Below are 16,232 nucleotides of genomic sequence, written 5' to 3' on the forward strand. Positions count from 1 at the left end.
CTGGGGAGGGCAAAAACAGCTTTCCCCACCCCCCGGAGGCCCTCCAGAGGCCAGAAACGGACTATTTGCCAACTTCCGGTGGGACCAGAAGGCCTGTTTTTTGCTGTCCCCAGCCTCCAGAGCATATCTAGGAGTCTGGGGAGGGCAAAAATGGCCTTCCCCACCCCCCCCAGAGTCCTCCAGAGGCTGAAAATGGCCCGTTTGCCAACTTCCAGTCCCAACGGAGGTTAGCAAACGGGCTGTTTCTGGGCTCTGGAGAGCCTCCGGGGGGATGGGAAAGGCTGTTTTCGCCCTCCCCAGACTCCTAGAGAGGCTCTGGAGCCAGGTGAGAGAGAAAAATGGGCCTACTGGGCCGTCGCGTGCCAGGAGTGGGGGGGGGTGTTGCATGTGCATGTGCGGGGCGCATAGAATTATGGGTGTGAGTACACATACACATACACGCAACCCCACCCCACCCCTCCTGGCACGCAATGGCAAAAAGGTTAGCCATCACTGTCCTAGGTTCTTGGGAAAAATGTAATGATATAAAGGCCAACACCGTGTAAAGAACTGGCACCTATGATTTCATGTTGTTGTGTAGAAATTGTAGAGATTATTATTTGGGTTAAATGTTGCAAAATTTTATTCTTAGGCTCAAGTGAAAATTGACTAGTAGGTTTTTAAGAAGCTTGACATTCTTCCTCATTACAGTTGATTAAACATAAATTAACTGAATGTATGTGTGTTCACATATTTTTTAGTATAAATTTTAAATATTTTAATTTCAGAGAACAATGCAAGTGTCTAAGCATTATCTTCCTTAATTAGAAAAAAAAACCAATTTTGAATGATTGTAGCATAAAGCAGCTGAAGCAACAGACCAAATTTCAGAAGTTTCATTTTAAGGAGCAAGAATGCTTTAATTATTAGAAAATTAAATAGTTTTTACACTAAAACACTTCTAAATGTACTCAGGGATAAACAGCAATATATCCTAAGTGGTAAGATAAACACAATAGAATTAAAAATTTTCAACTGTATATCTACCACTTAGTTATCCACACATATACAATCACGACTTACCAAAAACAGTATTTGTATTAAGAATCAACTTTACGTTTTAAAAATATGTGCTTGCAGAGGCATGGAAACGAGAAAATTTTCTGTGAGAGTTTTGAAACTCAGCATTATAATACAGCTTGAAGCTCAGTTGGACAAGCAATCAAGATCTTTCTTAATTTTGAATAACTCACATATAAAAGGGTGTGCCCTTTCTTTCCCAGGCTTCAAAGGAAGAAAGAAAGCTCTCATAAGATTAGAAAACTATAACATAAAGACTTAAAGCCTTTATGATAGAAAAATTGCTGTTCCATTCATTTTATTTTGTCCTACTATAATATCAGTCATTTAGATTTTCCATTTTAGTTATATATCAGGAATTAACAGCAAAACAGCAGAAAACATGAGTCAGAAGTTCTATCATGCCATATCAGTGATTAGAAAAATTGTATATTTCTAGCCATAGCAAAACAAAAACTGCATTCTGTAATCAATGTCTCACCTACTTCTTTCTAGTTATGCACACATCTCTTCTCAAACCTCAATTAAATTTATTCATGAATATATGCTTACCTTCACCTACAACCCCAAGGATCTCAAATTTATTCATCACATTACCAATATTAGGAATCTTCATGAAGACAAATTTCTCATGGAACACCAATTGTACAACATGGCCAGAAAAGACCAAAGTATTTGCAGAAGTCAAGTCTGTAACGGTTGGTAGGCTTTAGCACATTTATGTTCTAAATTCCTGCAAAGAAAATAAACATAAAATTGGTATGAGCTAAAGTAATTTCACAAGATTCGTACTGAATGTACAACACTACTTACATTTAATACATTTGACTAATAGTTATATTATAATGCACAAGCCATCAAAGTCTATAATAACCACCAAGGTCTGATACAGTTTACACCAGGGTTTTAAATATATAATGCATAAACCAGAAGGACAACATTCTTTCATGTATTCCATCTTCAAAAAAGGAAAAAAAACCAGACCCAGGAAACTACAGACCAATCAGTCTAACATCAATGTCTGGGAAGATACTGGAAAAAATAATAAAAAACCAGATATGTGAACATCTAGAAACAAATAAAGTTATAACTAGTAGACAGCACGGGTTTGTTAAAAGCAGATCATGCCAAATCAATCTTATTTCATTCTTTGACAAAGTGACGAAATGCTGTGGACATAGTATACTTAGAATTTAGTAAGGCATTCAACAAAGTAGACCACAACCTACTTCCTGGTAAACTAGAAATATGTGGAATAAACAGCATCACTACCAGATGGATGTGTAACTGGCTGACAAACCATACTCAATGAGTAGTTCTTAATGGTACTGTATCTACAAGGAGGGAAGTAAGCAGTAGGGTACCACAATATTCCGTCTTAGGCCCAGTACTCTTCAACATAAATGACTTAGATGAGGGAATAGAAGGGAAACATCAAATTTGCAGATGTCACTAAACTGGCAGGAATAGTCAACACCCCAGAAGACAAAATCAGGATCCAAAAAGATCTTGACAGACTTGAACAATGGTCCCTATCCAACGACATGAAATTTAATGTGGATAAAAGCAAGGTTTTACACCTAGGCAGGAAAAACAAAAGGTACAAGTATAGATTAGGTGAAACCTGGCTCAATAGAAGTAACTGTGAGAGTGAATGTAAGGTTTTGCCTGTCCAAATCTTCGCAAGAAAGCAGGACTCTTGAAACTGAAGTTGTTCCAAAAGGAGTTTTTATTGAAAGGCTTGTGATAGCAAGAGGTCTAGGCAGGAACTAAATCTTCCCACTTAAAAAATTTAAAAGCAATTTAAAGCAGTGCAAACAAAATCCGTCCCACAGCACAGCAATGCAGGAAACAAGAAACTTCATATAGAGATCTCTGCAATCCTTCCCCCTCCCACCAGAATGGCAGCATCCCAATAGAAATATATGGGACCTGACATGCCACCCCCCTAGAAAAGTGGGAAGTTCACCTGAAAGAAAACAAAAAGAGTGAAGGGGAGAGAAAGAAAATATAAAATCAGCGAGGTTTGTCAAGGTACAATTGATGAAATATATGTATTAATTTAGGGGCATGCACATGTTTTTTGTGAACCCATTCATTGTGTGAGAAGGGGAGTGTTTCCAAGCCACCAGGTTCTGAGTGGCTCTGTGGAATTTCCTAGAGTCTAGAATTTCTTGAACTTCGAAATGTTGTTCACACTCTACCGTAATAGGGGGTGGAACAGGGTAGTAGCCGGATGAAGGTCAGAGGTGACTTCAGGCTTCAGCAAGCTACAATGGAAAATGGACTTGCCATAATGACTTAGGGAGTTGCAATTCCACTGTGACAGGGTTAATAATATGAATGATGAGGAAAGGCCCAGCTTTTTAGATTGCTGCAAAATTTTAGAAACTTGCTGGAAAGATAAACTTTATTACCCACTTTGTAAGGTCTAGGTTCTATTTGTTTCTTGTCTGCTTGTGCTTTATAGGCAGTCTTGGCTTCATCCAAGGCTTTGCAGACCACCGGCCAAATGGTTTGCAAATGACTGATCCACTGTTTCAATGAGGGGATTTCTGGTTCATGTGAGGTAACTCAGGCATAGCATTAAATTCTTTCCCTGTGGCTACTCTGAATGGGGTAAAACCTGTGCTAGTGTGAACTGCATTACTATAGACACTTCTGGAAAAGGCAATAGCTCGGTCCAGTTGTCCTGGTTAATAGTTAATAAAACAACGCAGGTACTGTTTCAGAACTGAGTTTGTTCATTCCGTGGCCCTGTTTGTTTGCGGATGATGACTAGAACTAAGTCCCTGTTCGGTTCCGAGTAGGTCCAAAAAGGCTTTCCAGAACTTGGATGTGAATTGGACCCCTCTGCCTGAAATAATGCGTCGTGGGCCCCATGCAAGCAGTATATGTGGACCAAAAACAGCTTAGCCAAGGCTTTGGCTGTAGGGATCTTTTGGCATGGGACAAAGTGAACTTGCTTTGAGAAAAGGCCTGTGACATCCCAAATCACTGTGTTTCCAGAACTCTCGGACAATTCTACAATGAAATCCATGAAGATCTCTTTCCATAGTGCTGAAGGGTCGGCCACCGGCTGCAGTAGACCAGGGTTTTTCCTCTGCCTGCATTTAGCAGCAGTGCAAATCGGGTAGCTTGCTACATAGCTTTCTATGTCTTTTTTTAATGAGGGCCACCAGAATTGCTGTTTCGATAAATGTAACGTTTTTACAAAACCAAAGTGACCAGTTAATTTGGAATCGTGACAAGCTTGTATAGTTTTCAGTCTTTCCCTAGCTGGGACATACAGCTTATTTCCCACCCAAGCTAATCTATCTTTTATTATGCAAATATGTCTATGAGCATTAAGCCACACATCTGTTTCCAAAGTGTTTTTGAATTCTGTGGTGGTGGCATTGTCTCAGGTGGAGGGGTCATTCTTTGTCTGAGATAGCATGACAACTTTAGCTGCTAATTGGGAGGCTGGGAGCACGAGTTTAATTACTTCCACCTTAACACTGTTGTATTATAGTAGTCTGGACAAGGCATCTGACAAAAAGTTTTTTCCTCCCGGTAAATACTTCAAAGTGGAATTAAAACTTTGGAAGTACTGTGCCCTTCGGACCTATTTTGGGGAAATTTTCCGTGGGGTTTTGAATGCTTACAAGTTCTTGTGGTCGGTCCATACTTGGAAAGGTATTTTGCTTCCTTCTAAGAAATGTCTCCAAGTTAGGAGTGCCCACCTGACTGCAAAAGCCTCTTTTTCCCATATTGTCCAACTGAAACTGTTCAGTTTCAGTTAATTTCCTAGAGGTGTATGTACATGGTTGTAATTTACCTTCTTCATTATCTTGGAGTAAAACTGCACAGACTGCCACATCACTGGCATCGGCCTGAATTACAAATGGTTTCTCTGGGTCTGGGTGTTTTAACAGAGGTTCAGCCAAGACCTCCTGCACCAATTTAACAAGTTGAGTCTTAGTTTCAATATAAATCAACATATTATCAAGATAAACCAAAACTCCCTTATACAAATGCTCATGCAGCACCTCATTAATTAGCTGCATGAAAACGTCAGGAGCTCCTTGGAGCCCGAATGGCAAAACCTTGAAGTGAAAACATCCCAACGGACAATTAAATGGTGTTTTCCATTCATCCTGACAGTTAGAACAATTAATAAGTAGAACAACTTGCCTGCAGAAGTTGTGAATGCCCCAACACTGGAAATTTTTCAGAAGATGTTGGATAACCATTTGTCTGAAGTGGTGTAGGGTTTCCTGCCTGAGCAGGGGGGTTGGACTAGAAGACCTCCAAGGTCCCTTTCAACTGTTATTATGTTCTGTTCTTTCTGTTTTGTTCTGTATATGGAAATCTTATATATAACAAAGAAAATTGCATAATAAATAATATTATAATAATAAAAAAGAAAGCAATGGTTTTGGAGTGATTTGCCATTGTTAGTTTGAGCGGTTCAGCAGCAAATGTGACTGGGGCGCCCCTCACAATGGACCCATCAAGTTGACAGAATGAGACTGGAATTTTTAGTGGCCTTAGTCGAATGCCCAGTTCCCAGACCAGAGTTGGGCTTATTAGGCTTCTCGTGAACCCTGAATGCAGCAATGCTTTAAGTCTCACTTTTCTCCCATAGGAGTTGTAAAGGGTTCTATAGGAGTTGTAAGGGGTTTGACAACCCCACTTACCAAATGATCTTCACAGTTGCTCTCTGACTGATCGGGTTCTTCCACTGGAGCGGTCGGAGTTCCTCATACTGTACTATGGGTCATTAGGGCGGTGTCTCTGGAATGTGGTAGTGGCTTTGAGGGTTTCCCTCAGACCTGCTTCTCTTCTTTCTGGGTGGGCATCCTCGCATGGCACTCGGTTGTGTGGTGGCTTTCCTTCCCGCAATTGAAGCAGGCGGCTGAGCGCAGCGGGGCAGAGCGAGGTTTGGTTCCCTCCTTCTCCCTTCCAGTGGAGATTTCTTCCAGGAGTGACTTGCGTGGTACTGGTTTTGAGCTTGGTCGATTTCAGCTTCCTCATCCAAGACACACCAGCTATGCAGGCAGACTGGGGCTCCATAGGCAACGCAGGTGTTGTACAGGTAATCATTTAAGCCATCTTTGAACCAACTCATTAGTATTTCCTCTGGCCAATCTACTTGGCAAATCAGGTCACTGATGTGCCTTATGCAGTGTCTAGCCTTGCGGTCGGCTAGGGGGTCCTCAAATCTCTCTTTCAGGGCTGTCATGAAGTGATTAAAGTTGCAGAGCTCTGGTGCATCTGCATTATGGAGGCTCACCATCCAACATGCAGCTGATCCTCTGGAGCCAGCATGAGAACCCTGACTTTGGGCCTTTCTGTAGGGAGGTCCCTCCTATACTCCTGCATCTAGGTGTGAGGAAAAATCCCAGTTGCTGGGGATTTCTGTCAAATTTGACACCAAGATTCTAAGAGATGAAAGCCTCTTCCTGTTGAGTCGCAGGCCTTGCTTTGCGTTGAGCTGTCACCTGGGTGGATCTTCCATGGTGGAAATGGGTTCGCCAGTAGCCTCTGCGATTTCAGTAGATGCCCCTGGGGCTGGGGATCCCCTTTGTTCATCGGTAGCCTCCTTTTGCGCTCCTACCTCACCCGTAGCACAAGCCGGGTCATCCTGGGTCCGCATGCCATGGATGGCCTCCCTCATGCGATTCATGGCTTCCCTCAGGAGTTAGTTGGATCGGTCTGGGGCTTCTTCCAGTTCATCATTGTCATAGAGGTCTCCCATCTCCTGCTTCCAGCTGGGTCAGCAGCTCCCACGGATGAGGGTGATATCCTTGGTCCTGCTGCTGCAGCCTTCCTACTTCCCAATGCCAATGGACTACCTCGGCATGGCAGTGGTGTTTGAGGCAATGTTTTCCTCAATCCAGGCATTGAGGGCCTCCTTTGCTTGGGTCTTGGGGAGGTTCTCCCCCAGCATTTAGCCTCTTCATGGTCGCTACTCTGGGCAGACATGGTGTGCACGGTCCCCACAGTAGGGCTGTTACCTCTCCGGGTTGACCAGTTTGCAGTTCCTGCCTAATGTAAGGTCTTGCCTCTCCAAATCTTCACAAGAAAGCAGGACTCTTGAAACTGAAGTTGTTCCAAAAGGAGCTTTTATTGAAAGGCTTGTGACAGCAAGAGGTCTAGGCAGGAACTAAATCTTCCCACTTAAAAAACAGCAATTTAAAGCAGTGCAAACAAAACCCCTCCCACAGTACAGCAATACAGGAAACAAAAACTTCATACAGAGATCTCTCCAAGCAGGAAATAGAAACAGAAACTTCATATAGATATCCCTCCAATCCTCCTCCCTCCCCCCAGAATGCCAGTATCCCAATAGAAATATATCAGACCTGACAGGGATCTTGCAGTCCTACTGGATGATCACTTAAACGTGAGCCAACAGTGCATGGCAGTAGCCAAAAAAGCTAATACAATCCTTGGTTGTATAAACAGAGACATAGAATCAACATTCTGTGAAGTATTAGTACCACTTTATGACTCCTTAGTAAGACCATACCTGGAATATGGCATCCAGTTTTGGTCACCATATTACAAAAAAGATGTTGAGGTGACATGATAGTAATATTCCAGTATTTGAGGGGCTGCCACAAAGAAGAGGGGGTCAATTTATTTTCCAAAGCACCAGAAGGCAAGACAAGAAACAATGGATGGAAACTAATCAAGGAGAGAAGTAACTTGGAATTAAGGAGAAACAGTGAGGACAATTAACCAGTGGAACAGCTTGCCTTCAGAAGTTGTAGGTGCTTCATCACTGGAGGTTTTTAAGAAAACACTGGACAACCACCTATCTGAAATGCTATAGGGTCTCCTGCTTGAGCAGGGGGTTGGACTAGAAGACCTCCAAGGTCCCTTCCAGCATTGTTCCAGTAACAAACAAAGTCCCCTGCCCCATTTTTTCCAGGCAAGAAAATCACATTCAAGAAAATAATTACCATAAATTTATTATTTAAATCAAGGGGTCTTCAAATCACAATTCAGTATTTTTGAAATGTCAAGTAAGATTCTTAATGACAATGTCCTTAGATAATATACTGTATACATGCACTAATGTAATGTTTGCCATAGAAAGCAGTAGCATATACGTAAACAATAAACTAGACCAAAAATGTTATGCTTGTCTTTGAATCCTATGTATGTATGTAACCTTTTAAAATGTTATTCATCTTGTGGGGTAGATCCTACAGTATAATAGTTAATCATTTTTTTTCATTATTGGTTAGCCTCCTTTATTCATTACCATGGAATAATTATTCCATAATAAATGTTTAGTGCATCATTTGAGTAAGAAATAATGTTGTGAGTAGAACGGGCCAATGTTTTATACATGCTGCTAAATGCAAATTTGGGAGATGAAAACTCTATTAATGGTTTCACCCAAAAGGAAAATATTCCAAAAATCAAGGACTGAATTAATACTGGAATCTTAGTAGACATATAAGGTCAATGAAACGGCTAGTTATATGTTAATAATTAGTTGTGAGCAATTTTAAGGGAAGTATCAGCAGTGGAAGAGAGAATCACTAGGAGACTTGATACTGATTACTGGAAGAGCAGACATAATGAAGCTACTTCAGAGACCTGAAAAAACATCACATATGAATTTTTAGTAAGGCAGTTGTCCGTAGGGTTGTACTTGTGTCAAAAATTATTCAAAATTGTGTTTTAGAGTGTTCACAAGAACATCATTTCTTTCAAACAGCTATTTTTTTAAAGACTTCCATGAATATCTGAAAATTTCAGCAAGAGTTAGTGAGCAAACCCTGGCCTGTGCTTCCAATTCATCTTTCTCTCTGAGGATCATGAGTATTGTTTTTAACATTAAATAAGCAAGATGCAAAACGGACGTTGTCTTACCTGAACGTCCCTTTTCTGGGCGCTGCAACTGCAATCCATGGATGGGTTATTTCACATTCCTTGCTAGAGACTGAGTGTAGATTTTTTTCTTTCTTCTTTTGACCATGCCTCCTTTGCTCTCCAACTGTCAGTCTTTTATCATGAAGGCACAGTCCTCCAAGAGTCTAGACAAAAATATTTAAGCACACAAACAACAACCACAATAACCCACCCAGACCCGCAGCAGGAAGCCGAAAGGGAGGGTATGGATTGCAGTCGCAGTGCCCAGAAAAGGGACGTTCAGGTAAGTCAACGTCTGTTTTCCAGTGTGCTGTTCCTGCAATCCATAGATGGGATATACCCAAGCTCAAGGATCCTGGGAGGGAGGCTGACTGCTCCCTGGGTCCAGGGTGGAATGAACGCTCTGCAATACCCTTCTCCCAAAGGAAGCCGAGGCATAGCTGTCGAGTTTGTAATGTCGTATAAAGCGAGAAATCGATGACCAAGTGGCTGCTCTACAAATATCACTGATGGAAGCTTGAGTAGCCCAAGCCGCTGTAGTAGCAGTGCTGTGTGTTGAATGTGGCAGAATCCTGCCCGGCAAAGGTTGGGCCTTGAGCTCGTACGCCTTTGAAATGCAAACCTTAAGCCATCTGTCCACCGTGGAGGAGGAGACCTTCTTGACCATGGACGATGGGTGAAATGACACGAAAAGAGCTTCTGTTTGATGAAATGAAGCGGTCCTCCTAATGTACTGTCTGAGGGCCCTGCGCACATCTAAGGTGTGCCATTGCTCTTTCAGCGGATGGCGAGGAGCCGGACAAAAGTCAGGGAGGATGGGCTTCTGAGCCCTGTCAAAAAGCAAATTTTCTTTGGGCAGAAATGAAGGCTCCAGCCTCAGGACCACACGGTCAGCATGAAAAATGCAGAGGTCTTTGCAAACGGACAAGGCCGCAAGCTCCAAAATTCTCCTGGCCGATGTAATTGCCAGGAGAAAAGCAACCTTTAGAGTCAGAAATTTCAGGCTGGCGGATCCCAGAGGCTCAAATGGAGCTGATGTGAGGGCTCGAAGGACCAATGGCAGATCCCACGAAGGGTAGCGATGCACCACAGGTGGACAGAGATTCGTAGCTCCTTGAAGAAACCCCCGAATCCTTGGATGTTGAGTAAGTGAATGGTAAGGTGGACAGGCTAACACGGTGGACAGAGCCGCTACCTGCATCCGCAACGTAGTAGGGGCCAGGCCGGAGTCCAGACCAGACTGTAGGAAGTCTAGAACCTCAGGAAAAGAAGCCATAGTCGGGTCCACATGCTGTCTAGAACACCAACGGCAGAAGGCCCTCCAAGTCGCCTCATAGATAGGGGCTGTGGATGGTCGTCTGGACGCCTGGATGGTTTTGATGATTTTCTCCGAGAGACGATCCTTCCTCAGCAGGACCCTCTCAAGTGCCAGATGATCAACCGGAGCCATTGAGGCTCTGGGTAGAGGATGACCCCCTGGCTGAGAGAGATCTCGTGCTGAAGAATTGTCCAGTGCGGGGACACGGACAGGTCCACTAAGTCAGCACACCAGGGACGTGGCAGCCAAAGGGGAGCAACCAGCAAGAGTTTTGCCTGTTCGGTTAGTAGCTTCCGGATGACCCTCGGGATGAGAGGAATGGGAGGAAAAGCGTATAATAGTCCTGGTGGCCACGGACATCAAAGAGCGTCACATCCCTCTGCTGCAGGGCTGTGAAACCGAGAGTAGAACCGAGGAAGCTGGGCATTTTGCAGACTTGCGAAGAGGTCGACCAGAGGCCTGCCGAACCTCTGTGACAGTTTCAGAAATAGGCGAGGATAAAGTTGCCATTCTGCCGGGTCTAGATGCATCCTGCTTAGCCAATCCGCCTGAATATTGGATTGACCAGAGATGTGGTCTGCCTTGATGGACAACATGTGGCCAAGCTCATCAGCTTCTCCGCCTCGGTCATCAGGGGCTTGGATCGAGTGCCCCCTTCCCGGTTGACATGTGCTTTCGTTGTCATGTTGTCTGTGAGGACTAGTACAAGGCAACCTTCGACAGTGTCTTGAAAATGACAGAGAGCCAGACGAACAGCCCTGAGCTCCAGCCAGTTGATGCTGTTCATCTGTTCCTCCGAGGACCATAGGCCTTGAGCTACCTGGTCCAGAAGATGTGCCCCCCAGCCCTGGAGACTCGCATCCGAAGTCAGCACGAAATGATCAGGCTCCAGAAACATGCAGCCTTTCAGAAGAGCTGACGACCCCCACCATGCGAGGGAGATACGGACCTGGGCTGGCAACACCACCTTGGTTCGAGAATTGCTGCGTCCCGACCTCTGGAATGGCAGCAAAAACCACTGCAGGGGATGAGAGTGCTGGCGAGCCCATGGCACTATCATAAAGCAGGAGACCATCTTCCCCAGTAACTGGGAAAGTAGTAGTATACGAACGGACCTCTGAGATTGCACCTGCCGCAACATCTCCCTGATGCTGGTCAGCCTCTCAGGAGATAGGAATACCTGTCCCAAGACTGAATCAATCTCTGCTCCCAGATGAACAATATGGGTGGTGGGCGTGAGATGACTTTTCGGTAGGTTGATGGAGAAACCATGCCGTTGAAAAATACTGATCATCAGTGCAATATCCTGGGCAGCCTGAGCCAGAGAAGATTAGGATGTCGTCGAGATAGCAAAGAATGTGCACCGTGAGCACCGTGATCATTGCCGCCACTGCTGCCACCAATTTGGTAAACGTCCTGGGGGCTGAAGAAAGCCCGAACGGCATGGCACAATATTGAAAGTGGTTGTTGGCATACTCAAACCGAAGAAATCTGTGGTGCTCTGGGTGGATGGGCACATGCAAATACGCCTCCCTGAGATCCACTGACTGTAGTAGGTCCCCCTTTCATATACAGCCCAGGATCGACCTGAGGGAGTGCATTTTGAATCTGCGATAAAGAACGAACAGGTTTAGGTGCTTGAGGTTTAGGATCCCCCTCCAGCCCCCCGGAGTTCTTGGGTACAAGAAACAAGGTTGAATAAAACCCGGTTCCCTCCTGCTCCTTGGGCACCGGTTTGATGGCCTGTATGTCCAAAAGGTGCTGGATCTCGGCAGCCATCAGTTGTTGTTTTGCCGGAAGCCGCAGAACTGGGCATTGAATGAAGCGGTGTGTCACTGTGCGGAGAACCCAAGCGTCGGACATCGACACCTTCCATTGATGGTGAAAGTGCTGGAGATGCCCACCAATGGGAAGCAATGACCGGGCGTCACTTGCCCCATCGAAAAGACCTGTAGCCGACTCCACGAAACGGCCACTTTGCTGAGGCCTGGTGTTGTCCCTGATCTCTAAAGGACTGTCTGTCCGAAGGACGGTCAAAGTTCTGGTTATAGGATCATTGGTTGTAGAACCCACCGGGCCCAGAGAAAGGCCAAAAGGGCTGCCTCTGAGAATATGAATTATATCGCCAGTCCGGCCTCCTATATGATGAGGGCAGGACTTTTCGCTTGTCCTTATCTTCCACCAAAATCGGTTCAAACGCAGCACCAAACAAATGGGCGCCTTATAAGGAGCCGAGGCTAACTTCCACTTCGCCTTCAAATCCACTCGCCAATTGCGGAGCCAGAAAAGTCTGTGTGAAGTCACCATAGAAGGAAGAGCTCAGGACGCAAATTTACCTGCATCTAAAGAAGTGTCCACAAAATACACTGTGGCAGCCACCAATTTGTTAATGTCCTGGTGGAGCCTAGTCACGTCAGGTGGCAAACGTTCTTGTAAGTGGCGCAGCCAAATCAGGGAAGCTCTGTTGAAAAAGGAGGTAGATGTGGCGGCCTTGATGGCCCAAGCCGCCGACTGGTGCACCTTCCGGAACAAAAGCTCAGCCTTCCGGTCCTCCACCTGCAGACCATCCACGATGTCAGTAGAGATGACAGATGAGGAAGAAAGAGAAGCCACCGGGGCATCTACGGAAGGCATGGCTAACAAGTCCTCCAGTTCAGGGGCCGAACAATAAAGCTTCTTATTGTGGCCACTCAGAGCGATCAGAGAGCCCGGTTGACCCCATGCAGTCCAAACCACGTCAGCAAATAACTGTGGACAAGGAACACAGTCTCTGTCCGGAGAGGCCGATTTGAACAATACATCATGAGGACAAAATGATCCCAGGGGCTGAGCAGATGGAGGCGCAGACATACCCATGTTGGTAGTCACCTTTGCTTTGTGCAACAATGATTTAAACAGCGAGGGGCGGAACAGCCCCGTGAATGCAAGTTTATCTGGCAACAACCCCTCATCCTCTGAAAACTCAATGTCCTCTGGATCATCATCCCCTTGCACTGACTCCTCAGTGGAAACAGAGTCTCCATGAATAGGGGAACTAGGTCTGCCGGCCAAACGCCCCTGCAACTGGGGCTGAGGAGCTATGAGCCCCTTGATGGATACCAGCTGCCAAAATTTTAGACAGAAATTTCAGAAAGCATAGTCTGAAGATTAAAGTCATTGCTAGGTAAATGTCCCTCATCCCTGTGGAGCTCCGCAGCTGTAGGGGTGAATGTAGCCTCCGGCAGTCGCTGAGGAACAGATGGTGGCATGAGCCACTGAGTGGCTGAAACATCAGGCAATGACAGTGAAACCCTCCTTGAAAGGCCCTATATAGAAGTAAGGTGGGCATTCCGGCCCTCCCAGGACCAGCTGGCTATGCAGAAAACACATGGTGAGAAGTGGTTCCTAAATCAGGCTGATCCGATGGGACCGGATCCGCAGCAGAAACAGTAGAAGTGTCAGCCAAGGTCTTACAGCGGACAATGTCAAACTGCCTTTCCAAGGCCTTATGATGCCTTTGAGCATCCTTTTCCTCAATCTCAGGCCTCTTGGAGGAAGCGGGCTGAGTCCTACTAGACTTACTCCTAGACCTACCCTTGGACCCCTGAGGGGCTGACTGGCGTTTTTGGACCCTGGGGGGGGACTAGATCCATGCTCCATATTAAAAGAAAGGGAGGAGTCAGCCATGACTCACCAACAGATATACGTATACTGGAAAACTGGAACCAAATAATGCCAGGCAGTCAGAGAATAGGAGGGCAAGTTTGATGTTGAAGTGGAATTAAGGCACCTCCAAAGTTACTACCACTTCACAGACACTGGTGGGCTGGTTGTGATGGACCCAACCCGAATACGAAAAAGGCAAACCTGACAGCACAGAAGACGCTTTCAAGCCAGCTGCTGCAGCACGAGGGAAACACACCCTCTCAGTGGTAAGGTTCCAGACTTCACCAGGCATCATCATTATTATTATTATTATTATTATTATTATTATTATTATTATTATTATTATTATTATTATTATTATTATTATTATTAATTAATTAAATTTCTATACTGCTCTTCTCCCGAAGGACTCAGGGCGGTGTACAACCATATTAAAACAAACATATACTCACAAAATTTAAAAACAATTTAAAATAAATATATAAATTTGGCCCTTAAGTTAAAAGCTACAACCACCCAATTTAAAATTCATTTTCTAAACCAGCCCAGCCTGTTGGAACAAAAGAGTCTTAAGGGCACGGCAAAAGGTATGTAGGTCGGGGATCATGCGAACCTCCAGGGGCAGTTCATTCCAGAGGGCAGGTGCCCCCACAGAGAAGGCTTTCCCCCTTGGTGTCACCAGTCGACATTGTTTGGCCGACGGCACCTTGAGGAGTCCCTCTCTGTGGGAGTGTATTGGCCGGTGGGAGGCTATTGGTGGCAGAAGGCGATCTCGTATATACCCAGGTCCTTAGCCATGGTGCACTTTAAAGGTGGTGACCAGCACCTTGAATCGCACCCGGAAGACCACCGGGAGCCAGTGCAGCTTGCGCAGGAGAGGTGTTACATGGGTGCACTGTGTCGCCCCCATAATCACCCGCGCGGCCGCATTCTGGACCAGTTGGAGCCTCCGAGTGCTCTTCAAGGGGAGCCCCATGTAGAGAGCATTACAGTAGTCCAGACGTGACGTGACGAGGGCGTGAGTGACCGTGCGCAAGGCATCCCGGTCCAGAAAGGGACGCAACTGGTGAATCAGGCAAACCTGATAGAAAGCTCCCCTGGCCACAGCCATCATATGTGTCAGATCCCTAAAAGTGATACTGCCATTCAAGTGAAGGAAGGGGGGACGTGGATTCGATTTACTAGCATGGCCTGTGTCATCAGATATTTTACAACCTATATCCTGGCGCCAAGGAAGCCTGAGATTCCCTTTACCTGCAGGAATTTATATGATAGCCATGTGGGTTGTCTCACTTTAAAGGGAAGTGGTGGGAATGCATGTTTGTTCGGGTTCTCAAAGGAAATAGTAAAGAAAACATCTTCACACTTGTGTATTGGCTGAAATCTGCATTCTGACTTAAAGGGAGGGGTCTCTACCACTTTAATCCTACTGCTTTGCCTAAGGGCATTCAGATTGTGCTTTAGTGGATGGTTTTCACTTCTGCTTAATAAAAGAATCCTTTTGAACAACTACATTTCAAGAGTTCGTACTTTCTTAAGTTGGAAGGAGAGGCGATCCTTACAGAAAGCACAATCTGCAAAACGGTCAACCCAGAGAAGCAATCTTTGCTCTACTGAGGGGACCTTGCAAACCATGTCTCAACAAAGCAGAGAGCTGGGAGAAACCAATTGCTGGGGAGAGACAGCAACCGCCACCCAGTCGGATGCCTGTCTCGTGCAACCCATCGGAGAGGATGAGGTAACCCTGGAGAATCCTGAAAAGCCCCGCTGGTTGATTGGCATCGGGAAGAAAGATGGCTGGGATGAGAGAACCAGAGGAGTCACCCTCAACCGTGGCAACCGAAAACCGGGGTGGAAACTGGAACTAGAAGCCCTTACTGACCAGGGGGGGCTGACTGAAGCAACCCTGAGGGAGGACTATCTGAAGAGGCATATAACCCAATTGGTGATGGAGACTTTGGAAAATCTTAACATCCGAAGGGAGCCAGGACAACAACCAAAGAGCACTGAAAGGGCAGCAGTCATGGATGATGCCAGGGGAGGCACCCCCCTCCTGGAGGCTGCCTATCGAGCAGATGGTGCAGCAGCTGCGGGAGAACACCCAGCGAACCCTCCCCCCCAGGCAGCACGCACACCGGCGCACATTCCCAATCAACCCCGGGCTCCTCAGCTGGAAAGAGAAACTCCCCCTCTTGGGGTGAAGTTTGATGGGAATCCGCAACAATTAGGATTCTTTGTGGCACATGTGCTTACCTACATGCAAGAGTATGGGCATGATTTCCAAACCCAAGGCTCCCGAGTGCGAGTTGTGACCCTAGCCCTAGAGGGTGCCGCA

The 16,232-nt window shown here is 45.6% G+C and overlaps 1 protein-coding gene across 7 annotated transcripts in view; it reads right to left on the reverse strand.

Annotated features, from left to right (window-relative positions):
* Window positions 1–16,232, reverse strand: part of CDKL5 (cyclin dependent kinase like 5) — a 209,203-nt gene that overhangs the window by 77,752 nt on the left and 115,219 nt on the right. For all 7 annotated transcript variants that reach the window (XM_087871398.1, XM_034434415.3, XM_034434393.3 and 4 more), the window contains exon 2: window positions 1,612–1,792. In XM_087871398.1, coding sequence (XP_087727524.1) covers window positions 1,612–1,675 — 64 coding nt within the window. In that variant the 5' untranslated portion in view covers window positions 1,676–1,792. The remainder of the gene's footprint in view (window positions 1–1,611; window positions 1,793–16,232) is intronic.

Source organism: Pantherophis guttatus, chromosome 5, assembly GCF_059756535.1.
Source record: "Pantherophis guttatus breed Tessera chromosome 5, ASM5975653v1, whole genome shotgun sequence".
Classification (NCBI taxonomy): domain Eukaryota; kingdom Metazoa; phylum Chordata; class Lepidosauria; order Squamata; family Colubridae; genus Pantherophis; species Pantherophis guttatus.